This window comes from Astatotilapia calliptera, chromosome 7, assembly GCF_964374335.1.
Source record: "Astatotilapia calliptera chromosome 7, fAstCal68.1, whole genome shotgun sequence".
In the NCBI taxonomy this organism is placed as follows: Eukaryota; Metazoa; Chordata; class Actinopteri; order Cichliformes; family Cichlidae; genus Astatotilapia; species Astatotilapia calliptera.
In genome coordinates, this window is record NC_137428.1 from 55659425 (window position 1) to 55670382 (window position 10958).

The following is a 10958-nucleotide window of genomic DNA, read 5'->3' on the forward strand; positions in this document are numbered from 1 at the left end:
CGAACCCGAGCAGACGTTCAAGGCGGAGTTACTGCGCTGCCCAGATTTAAATGGACCAATCGGAGATCTGTCGTGGTCCGCCCCTCCAGCACTCAAACATGCAGGAATGACAGTGCAATATAACCAAAGTGGACCAGTTTAGAAAAATGTATTTTATTCTTTGTTTCGTTCTTTTTTCTTTTTATTATTTAAAATCACGCTTGGAAACTGTGGGTTTAGAGTTCGGCTGGCTCTTATTAGTAAACATCTGGATGGAAAGTGTGGATGTGCTCATTATCAGAAAAACCTAAGACTCTAGATGGTGTTGGATTATATAATAGTTTACCACAGGGGATTTGACGATTAAAGGGTAGAGGGTCGCAAGCACACACAACACAAGCACTCTAGTGTGCCTAAATCAAGAAGACGACACAATTGTATTTCAAGTAAACAGTGATGACCTTCCTCTGGATTTTTTCCCCCCTGCAGACTGAAATAGTTTTCTCCTGTCAGGAAGCAAAGCTACAGGATGCTTGAAGTCATGAATCTTACAAAGGTCGTGGTAGTCTGTAAGTCAAAGTAAACAGAAATGCATTGTGTATATACTCTTGTGCCCTCATCCTTCCAGTCATAAATAAAAGTCTATAATGCATTTTAATTATTGTAAGTTGTTTAGTGTTTTGCTTTTTTGCATGGCATATCTAACTACAACTCTAATCATCTAACAGTCACCATTAAAAAGTGTGGATGTGCTTAGTGTCAGGCAAATTAACATAGTTCACTAAAACTTACTCCCTAAATTAGTCTTTTCTTAATGTAGTCAAAGGAGATGGTGCAAGTATTCATTATCCCCAAGTAGAGAGACACTAGGGAGTGTCACAATTTTTACACGGTGATAATGTATCAATACAAAGACACCAAATATCTATATCTCTTCAAATAAATTAAAATACTCTTCAAACACTGCAGAAAGGAGGGCCCTTTTCACGCACCACATCTCCTGAGGAACCTTGGAAGAGCAAATTTACATTAAATCAGTTAAACAAAACAACATCCTACACTTTATACACTTAGTTTGACCAGTCTATCTCCTAATTCAAGGTATTGGCTTGGTCACATGAGTGAAAATTAAACACCAACCTCCTTAAACCTATAAAAGAAATTGATGGCTGGTGATTTGTTTAATTTGATCACATTATGCATTCCTGCAAACAACTGCAGTCTGAGTTGGACTGACTGCAATCACTGTCAGACAGATTGCTGAAGGTCTGCAAATAATTGCTGTCTAATTTATAAATGCAGACAGATGGCGAACATGTTGCCATCAGTCTCCAGATGTCCGAGTCTTGATTAACAAACAAACTCGAGGGGACTCGACTCAACTGGCTGCCAGCGGCTTGTATTCTGATAATACTCCAGTTGGTAAATCACAGTAAATGTTACTGCAATACTCTGCATGTGACAAAATGTTTAAAATTGCTATAGTATCATATCATGAGTTAAATCAAGTGATAATATTGTTACAATGCGGTGCCTGGTGAGTCCCATCTTGATCAAGGACAATTAGCATACATAAAATATAAAAAATATACAAAGATTAAACTCAAATGTCAAAGCTGCTCTGAACTAAAGTGAAAGGAAGAGATTCAAAACTAAAACAAAAACACTAAATAAAAATACGTAATTATAATAACTCTGATAATCATATTTCCTTTGACATCACAAACTTCAATAACTCAGTAATTTAGACTCAAAGTTTCTCTGTATTTCTTTAATTAACTTTAAAAGTCCACAAATATTACACAAATCCATCAGTGTAGTACTGTATTTGTTGCCCTGCTCAGATCCGTAGCTGCTGGGGGACTTAAATTAATACTGCCCTTCTTTATTCCATACATTTAGTAAATCAAGCAAAATATAATAAAAACAAATAATATGCTTTCAACTGTCAGCATGTGAAATGTTTCGGAGGATCGGTGCTCAGGTTTCAGAAAGGCCAGCAGGAAGCAGCTGAAATCAGTTTGCAAACGTATCCGGGCTCTCGAGGGAAAGTTACCGGCTGCCCTGAAAATATAGACGTATACAAGTTTGGATCAGGTTCAGGTATGCACACCGGTTTCAAATCTTTTTCTGGCAGGCTATGCTTTTGAGTTCATGCCCCACACATTATTTTTTGACATCACTTCCAGCCTAGATAAGGTAAGCTGGAGAAGATCACAGTCTTGAAGTTTTTTCCCTGATTATGAGATTCATATGTTTTTCACTTCTATCAATATTGTGTCCCCATATAAACAGTTAAATGATAATTTCTTTTTGCTATACTGTGAGAAGTGTTTGTCTCTTATTAACATAGAAACTATCAAATTATCTTCATGAATAAAACTTTCTCTGAAGAACTGCATGTTCAAACTGCATGTTTGAACTTGTGCTTTACCTGGTGTGAGGGGGATTTTAGTTCCTGATGCCTTCAGGACAACTTGTAAATTACAGGGCTTAGTATTGCCTGGACTGCCTTCCTGTTCCCTCAGTATGATACAGACTTCTTCCTTCCTCAGCAGCCAGTCCATCTGGCTGCCCAGGTAGTTCACACCACGGACACAAAGCTCGCAGACGTCGTTGGGAAGCAGTGACGAGAATGCCAGGCAGTCCTTCTGAACTCTAGGATATAAAACAAGTATGTGAAGCTTTGTATCACTGTGAACACACTGTGGACTGAACACACCGAAGTGTTTATTTCCTGGATTAAGAACTAACCTAAAACCGGTGTAGCCAAACAGCACAGCTTGCAGAAATCCTCCCATACCTGTGAGAAAGTTGACTGCACCGGAGCCATCGGATGATTCACTCCATACCTGCGAGGAAAGGTAATCAATCTTTCACCCAGTAAATGTCAGGTGTGTGTTTATGTGGATGTGTGAGCCAAAGGGTACCTGGAACGGGCCCTGGATGTTGTTGAAGCACTTTTCAAGTAAAAGCTGAGCTTTCTCAGCCTCCCCGAGCTCCAGCCAGCCGATTGCAAACATCCCCTGAAAAAGGAAAGTAAAAAGTTTTGATTCAAATATGAACACAAAAGTCAGTCACTGCACCACAGTGAGAAGTAAGACTTCTTATTAAGTACATTAAGTACTGATTTGGATCCTCTTTTGTCTTAATAACTACTTTAACCTCCTAAGACCCAAACTCTTTCATGGCATGCATTTTTAATTTCTTTCTGCTATTGGGACAAAATATGATGTCCACATATGTGAATGTCAGGTCCAAGGAGGTTAATTCTTGTTGACACAGATTCAACAAACCTCAAATTTAGTTCATTCAGCAGTTTCATGTGACCATAGAGGATGCTGTGTCTTTCATACCCATGTCATGGCTGGACCGTGAGGGTCTGTCACTGGCTCGTATGCTTCAAGGTCATTCCTTCTAACCTCTGGGGACATCGGCAATCCAAGAGGATATCCCAGCATCACTGTGTCCGCCTGCTTCACGGGATGCCCTGTTTGTCACCCAGAGGATATTCTAGCATCAAGTTAAGAATATTTAAGGTTCTTTCTTAACAGAAACAAATATTAACCTTTAATGTAGCCGTCGTACTCAGGGTGGTACTGATGCTCTTCGTCAAAAGGTATCTTAATGTATTCGGCCACTGCTTGCCATTCCTTGGGCGCAGGGTGCTGAAGGAGTTCAGCCAGTTCAACAGCAAACTGAAGACTGAAGACAAATAAGATATTTTCATTATTACTGGTATTGATAAGACATAAGTTATAAGGTGTTATAGTTATAAGTTTAATCTTGAATACAAATACCCAAGCTTGGCCACTGTGTTTGTGTACACAGAGTCATTGACATTGTAGTAATATTCATCGGGTGGCATGACACCTGAATGGAAACAACATGAAGTTAACGTTCAATATAAAATAAACCAAAGTGTGAGTAAGATCCTTTCATTAAAGCGGGTAACTGATGCACTGAATTTATTTGGCGTGACGAGGTTGAGTACCATCTAGGTGATATTTCTGGTCCTCGGGCTTCCAGGTTACCCTTGAAACCCAGTAATCAGCCACACCATAGATGACCTCGCTGCCCAGTCCCTCTCTGAACATGGACAGATCCTAAAGCAAAGAGCTAGATTAACGACGCCAGGTAGGAGGGACAGTGAGTGGGGATGTGAACGAGCATACCTCGGTGAGGTAGAGATAGTGCTGGAAAGCCAATGTGACATCTCCGTTGATGTGAATCTCTTGTTGTCCATAAATGTCCTCTGGACACACCTCTCTCCCTGACACAGCACTCTCCCACGGGAACTTTAGACCCTGTAAAACAGCATATTTCTTTAGAAGACTCAGACTCTGTTTGATTGTTATTATTAAAAAGTAAAGCCGGACCTACAGAGAGTCAAATATATGGCTCTACAATAGCATACAGCAGATACTAACTGTGCACCAATGGTGCAGATGTACAGAAAATATTACAACCACTAGGGTCTGAGGTGTTAATACAGCTTTATTCTCATGCCAAGTTCATCTTTATTCTAGGATTTTCATTATTATATCCCAGTTGTTACTCTTACTCTCAGAATATGTCACACAGTTAAACAAAACAAAAACAAACTGCAAGAAAAAAAGGATTATAAGAGAACATGGATTTTCCACTAAATATGGGCACTGTGAATGCACCAGGACACGCAACAGCTATTACGATCATAATCTCTTTCCAAGTAAGTGATGGAAGGATACCAGGTTTCAACAAAGTCGTCCTGTTTATCTTTTACAGTATATCTGATTTTACAGTTGAATCTGTCGTTTCTGCCTCACTGTTGTACCCACTGCTTGTTTTGTTTTTTTTACAATCTAACACTGAGTTATTTGCCTGAAATTCCTCAGAAACTCTTAATAGTATTAAGATTTGCTCTGGTTCTGAGTAGTTTTGATATTACAGATTATATGTCCAACCTGTAGTATTGCTTATACAGCATCCTTGCAGGTAACTGTGAAAGTATTCAGAAGGTTAATATGTCACATCCTATATTAAAAAAAGCACAACATTTGAAAAAATGTCTTAATGGACTTTATTGTAAATATCTGCACAGGAATATTAATTCCACTGTGTCAGGAATGTGTTTTAAGACCTGTTCTGATAACAAAATCCGCCTGCGAGCCTCTAAAACTGAACAACGAACATGTTGGATGTTATTGTTTAGTCCATAACCAAATATTTAGAGAGTTTGGTTGGGTGGAAATTGTGTAAATCTACCAAATGGAATCACCACTGTTGGTGGAAACTAATATTAACACGAATAACTTGACTGTTTAACCAACATTAAACAATGGTTGAACAATAATTGGTTACAGCTAAACCCGGCCAAAACAGAAACTTTTGATTATTGCACCAGACCAGACAGTGCAATACCTGATATTAAACGGCGACTGGGTGACTTAGGTTCCTCACAGAAACATAACCTTAGAAACCTGGGTGTTGTTTTTGATGAAGCTTTTTCTTTGGAGGGACATTTAAATCAGATAGTAAGAACCTGCTTTTTTCACTTGAGGAAGATTACAAAACTTAGATCTATCGTGTCGATAAGTGAACTCGAGATGATAATACATGCTTTTGTCTCTACAAGACTCGACTACCGTAACAGCCTGTTTACTTGTCTAAACAAGAAAGGGCTAGCTCGTCTACAGGTTGTTCAAAACTCTGCAGCGAGGCTACTGACCCCCTCAAACAAGGGAGCTCACATGACCCCTGTGTTACAGTCGCTGCACTGGCTACCAATCAGATTTAGGTTCCATTTTAAACTTCTAGTTTGAACTTTTAGAGCATTACAGGGACAGGCCCCTCCCTATGTTGCTGATTTGATTCGTACACATACCTCTTCTCGTAACATGAGGTTATCAAACCAAAACCTTTTAGTGGTCCCCCACACTCGTTTTAAAACTCGAGGGGACTGATCTTTCCAAGCTGTTGCACCCAGACTGTGGAATGCACTTCCCCAATTTCTACGGTGTTTGGATTTGGTGGAGACCTTCAAAAAGCAGCTAAAGACATTTTTATTTCAAAAAGCTTTTAACTAGACCAGGGTTTTTATGATGTATTTATGACTGTACTGTGTTTTTACCTTGTAAAGCACTTTGTGACACATGTCGATGAAAGGTGTTATATAAATAAACTTTACTTACTTACTTAACTTTATTTAATTTTTTTATTATTGTAACTTTGTTATTTACTTTACTGTGTTCTGATGTACCACCACATCATGAGTGCGTTTGTGTGTTCTGTTTTCAGAGTTGAACAGAAAAAAAAACAGTAGAAACAAAAAACAAAAACACTCCACCGATCGTCTTATACCTTGTAGCCTTGCTTTTGGGCGTTGTCTTTAGCACCATCTATGGTCCCCACCCTGTACTCCAGCACAGCTTGGGCTAGTTTCGGATAAAAAAGGGCTATCCCGGGATACATCCAGATGTCCTGCCACAGGAAGGAAGAGTCATTGTGTGACACAACATATAACAGAATCAACAACACATGGCCATTGGCTGAATCTAGCCTCACTTGGTCCCAGAAAACATGGCCCCAGTAGTCCTGGCCTTCTCCACCATTAGAGAGCCCTCCTGGACTGACTCCACCAAAAGAGCTGGAGGTGTCATGTATGGACGGGAAAGCGCTGAGGAGGTAGAACATGCAGCCAATCAGGGCCTTGCAGAGGCTCTCAGACCCTGTCACCTCCACTTTGCTCTGCAGCCACAGCTCTTGCCAGGCCTTCTCGTGAGATGGACGCAGACTACCAGTTGCCATCAGATTCAGGCCCTCATCAAAACTGGCCTCAGCCAAGTCTAAACTGCTGGCTGCAACCAGGATGAAACCCCAGCGAGCCTCGCTGTGCTCGGGAGGGAGCATCAGAGTCACGGGCACGGGGGTCCAGATGAGGTGCACAGTAGGACAAGAACCTCCAGGGTACTCAGCTGTGGTTGTCTGTCCCTGGATGTGGCTGAGAGAGGGCTGGATTTAGATTGTGCAACAGTTTTTCCTTTTACTAAAAAAATGTTGTTAGCCTCACCTGCCTCCTCTGTAATCAGGACCGGTCTCAAACCTGATGTCTTTGCTTTGAGGTGTGAATGAGCTGACCAGCTTAACCGTGACAGGCTCCTGTGAGGTCGCCTGACGCTCCAGCAGGATCTCCATCACCATCAGGTTGGGATAGTGTCGGTGAGAGTACAAAGACTGTGTGGCAGTGGCGCTAGCGGAGCTCAGAGTGTGAATAAAAATGCCTGCACAAGAACAGGAGAGAGAAGTATGAGACCAGATCGGCAACAACACCATTGAGAAAACACCTGCACAGGAGAGTCTACCTTTGTGGGTGTCCAGGCTGTAGGTGTGTTGGACAGATTCCTCTAGCTCCACCTTAACAGCTAGAGGGCAGGGGACATCTGCTCTGTGGCAGCGCCCGCCCTCCCCATTATAAACGCCCCCCATGTGCATGATATTATTGTACACCCTCCAGCCCAGATGGCCATTCGCAAGTGGAGGGAGGAAGCGGAGGTTACTAGGGAGGGTGTCGGTGGTGAAGATGTAAGGGTCCGAATCACAGGACATGATGAGGAGATTACCTTCACTTTAAAGGCTCAAATCAAACCAAGAAGTCAGGAAGTTTTCACCTAAATGATAAAAATGTTTGATTTGGAGTGAAAAACCATTAAGATTAATAATGCAAACATAAGACTGTAGATCTCAAAGGCTTTTTTCCTCTGTGGACCTGGACCCTCTATTTTTCACAGGTTCATGTTAGTAAGACCATTTGCAGAGTGTAGACTTTGACACTTATGTGTCACAAGCCATGCCTAAATATAACCATAAGATGTGTCATGCAGACACTGGTTGAAATTTAGCAACGCAAAAACAAAAATACACAAATAAAGATAAAATGTCCCCTTATCAAGTAAAATCATGGTTTCAAAACACATTAAAGTTAAAGCTCTGTCGCTGCTGCCAGCAGCATGCACAAACACGTACAGTAAGTCCTTAAACTCATTACTTAAGCGGGAATGTTTTATTCTCACGTGAGAAGGAAGAAGCATCTGTTTCCGTAACAAAGAAGAATGCAGGAAAACCAAAGTCCAGGCGAGACCCGGACGAGATCCCAAACCGCTTGTTCTTTAGGGCTCAACTCATGAAACAAAACAAAACAAAACAAACCCAAAACTTTATGTGCTTTTATTTGTTCGAGATTTCATATCTAGTGCACTCGAAAGTTGTTGATGAAGTAGCTCTAACTCGTTTGTAGGAGGAGACCTGTGTCGTGCAGCACAGAAAATCTGGATTACTTCAGGTCTCATGTAAAACATGGGCTGGATTAACTGTGGAGTTTAAAGTCAGTTAATTAAATCCAGATGCTCTGTTAAAAACAGCATGCCCTTTCCGTGTTACTGGCGATGTCAGGTGCACTTTTCATGTTGTGCATAAAAGCAAGACATTAATGTAAACTTTATTTAAATGCTGATAGTTTAATGAGACCGGTTATGTCACAGGCTCAAATGGCTGCTATCTTATCCGTACATATATCCAATTAAATCAGCAGCACACTCTTCAGGCCACACAGAAACACTGTTTGTTGTCGGCCTGTTCCCCAGAGGCATCACGTCACTTTCTCCAAATTAAAGCTCCTCATTTTCCCATCGGCTCCACAGTCACACTAAAAGTTTTCTCTTTGCTTTAGCAGTCAGACTTAGATGCATTGTCCTCGTTCGGATTTTCTAAACACAACATTTTCAGTTATATTTATGTTATAATTAACTAATTAATAAAAGCTCCAAAGATAAAGATCACCATCGTATTTTCCGTTATTGCATTTTTAAGCTTTCCAGTGCTGCACCTGTCCTCCTGTGGGCTGTGGGAAAAATAGATAAGGTAGATAAAACGTAGGGCTCTATGAATGCGTGCTTAAAATAGCTTGTAGTCTGAAGTCCTTTGTTTGGGCAGTAAGACTAGAAAAGCGCCAGTCCTCTGTCAGTACCAGCCACATACATTGAACCTCTCAAATAGAGTGTAAGGCTAAATACGAGGTATCCTGTGAAGTTTTTGATCGCTGGCTCTAGGACAACACTTTTATGAGTGTCCCTGTTTCGTTTGTACCGTGTGAGGACACCAGGACATCAGAGCAAGTGGGCAGCTTGAGTCACATCCTGCTGTTACTTTGCTTTTATGTAGATTGGATGGGTAGCAACCCATCCAATCTACATACAAAAAGAAATAAAGCCATAGATGTCCATGAAACAAATTATGTGCCAGTTATTTAATGGCAAGCCTATTTGTTGAAATGTCACTGCATCAGTTTTTATCATAAAGCTCAACTTAGATAAATCATAGAAAGAACTCTACAGTGTATTGTTCTGGGCTGGGTGACCTCTTGCAGATATCCCCAGTAGTGTCAACCCAGTGTCCAGACCTGTGAATTTGCCCCTCCCTGCTGCCGTGACTGATTCAGATAAAGAGGTAAACGATGCGTTTTGATTTGGCAAGTCACACAACTTCAGATTTTTGACATCAGCAGTCATTTAACAAACAGAGGAGATGATGCTGGAGCTGTCGGCTCTGATGTTCTTTGGTGAATGCCGATTGATCTGCATAGTGCTGCACAGGTCCCACTGAAGGAGTTTTTCTAATCTAAAAGTCTCTGAATCTGCTCTTCCCATTCCTCCTGGCAGTTGCGGGATTGATGCCCTCAGTTCTGTCCAGGTATCCTCATGTAACGGCCCATCTCAAGATTTCTGCTCCGCACTCTTGAGTATGTGCTGGTGCGTCATTCACGTTCCACAGGAACAGCTTTAACTTCTTATCTGCATCGGGTTTATGAGCCATAAGTTATTCTCTGCGCCACAAGTGTTTAATCTCTGCAGATTTATTCTCTGTGTGCACCTTGGAAAAGATGAAGATGTGCCAGAGGTCTGCTGTGTTTCAACAAGCTCAACTATCTTGGGACTGATAGTCAGGGTGTCGCCACATCTACTGATTCGGTTTGGAGACAGTGTGTGTTTTGCGAGCCCCAAATTTATGTGCTTATAATTGATGACTCAATGGATTCATTGATTTACAGGAGAAAATCTTTAGTTAGAAACATATTCTCTGTATACAGGTCAGTCTGTTAGGGTCAGGTCAGTCACACTTGCACACTAAAAGTGAATCCAAAGTAAGATTTGGAATACCGAAGCCACCATAAAGCTGTTGCCAATTCGGTTTGGGTCTTAAAGTGTATGCTGCCAAAATATCCAGTTAACCAGTTACTGAGAGAAAATGGCCAAACAATCAACCTGAAAATTTTGGTCTGTTGCCTGTTTTATTTGATGTTGATCTTGGCTTTACTTCCCCGATTACAAAAGCATTGTCTCAGATTTATTTTTATTGCCGAGTCCAGAAAACAAACTATAGAAATAAAAATCAAATCAATTATTGACCGTCAGCTGACATGCAGCATTGCATTACTCGCACCTCTCGGTGGCGCCAGGGAGCTGCCCGTGCAGCATCTGGCATCATGCCGGGGGTCAGAGCCACAAACCCTGGGAAAAGCAGTGCTTTGTCCATATAAGGCTGCAATCCATCCGCTTCCCTCTTCCTCCCCAGTTCCCTTCCTCTCTCTTTCTCAGACCTGAGGGATATTTAGAGAGAGCGCCTCAGCCAGCCTGCCCTTCCTTATTAGGAGCTCAGCTTGTTGTCAGAGGTTCTAGCCTGCAGGACAGTGGTCCATCTTTCTACTCTCAGATGAGACAAACAGATGGATGGCTCGTGTTAACTACACTTTACTGCAAGTGGGAAGAAACACTGGGACTCGCACAGCTTCACCCATATGTCTGAGCACTCCAGCATATGTAATGACACCAGCTTCTATCATGTCAAGTAGCTCTTGATGTATTGTCCACCTGGGAGCAGAAGCAGATTAATGCAGCAGCACAAACATACTTTAAATACATCTGTGTTGGACTGTTTCCTCTTTT

General features: G+C 41.4%; 1 protein-coding gene across 2 annotated transcripts; it reads right to left on the bottom strand.

Annotated features, from left to right (window-relative positions):
• Nucleotides 1–1735: 1735 nt before the first annotated feature.
• On the bottom strand, nucleotides 1736–8293 carry pgghg (protein-glucosylgalactosylhydroxylysine glucosidase). 2 transcript variants are annotated; one of them, XR_013910123.1, is made up of 14 exons: nucleotides 8031–8293; nucleotides 7323–7628; nucleotides 7031–7241; nucleotides 6526–6961; nucleotides 6322–6441; nucleotides 4155–4286; nucleotides 3974–4085; nucleotides 3780–3852; nucleotides 3548–3684; nucleotides 3336–3469; nucleotides 2910–3005; nucleotides 2783–2831; nucleotides 2414–2637; nucleotides 1736–2043 (listed from the first exon to the last, which is right to left on the bottom strand). XR_013910123.1 is itself a non-coding variant. In XM_026175734.2 (14 exons), the coding sequence occupies exons 2-14, from the start codon at nucleotides 7564–7566 to the stop codon at nucleotides 1967–1969; spliced, it is 2094 nt and encodes a 697-aa protein (XP_026031519.2). In that variant the 5' UTR covers nucleotides 7567–7628; nucleotides 8031–8280; the 3' UTR covers nucleotides 1736–1966. The 2 variants fall into 2 exon arrangements, 1 of the variants encoding a protein (XP_026031519.2); XM_026175734.2 differs by having other exon boundaries at nucleotides 2734–2831; nucleotides 8031–8280.
• Between the last annotated feature and the right edge of the window lie 2665 nt (nucleotides 8294–10958).

What these genes read in the sequence shown, in the direction of transcription:
- pgghg (XM_026175734.2), bottom strand. Translation starts at nt 7,566, where the DNA reads ATGTCCTGTGATTCGGACCCTTACATCTTCACCACCGACACCCTCCCT. An exon ending in CAGCCTGGACACCCACAAAG is followed by an intron (nt 7,242 to 7,322) that starts GTAGACTCTCCT and finishes GTTCTTGTGCAG; the next exon opens with GCATTTTTATTCACACTCTG. An exon ending in CCTGATTACAGAGGAGGCAG is followed by an intron (nt 6,962 to 7,030) that starts GTGAGGCTAACA and finishes GCCCTCTCTCAG; the next exon opens with CCACATCCAGGGACAGACAA.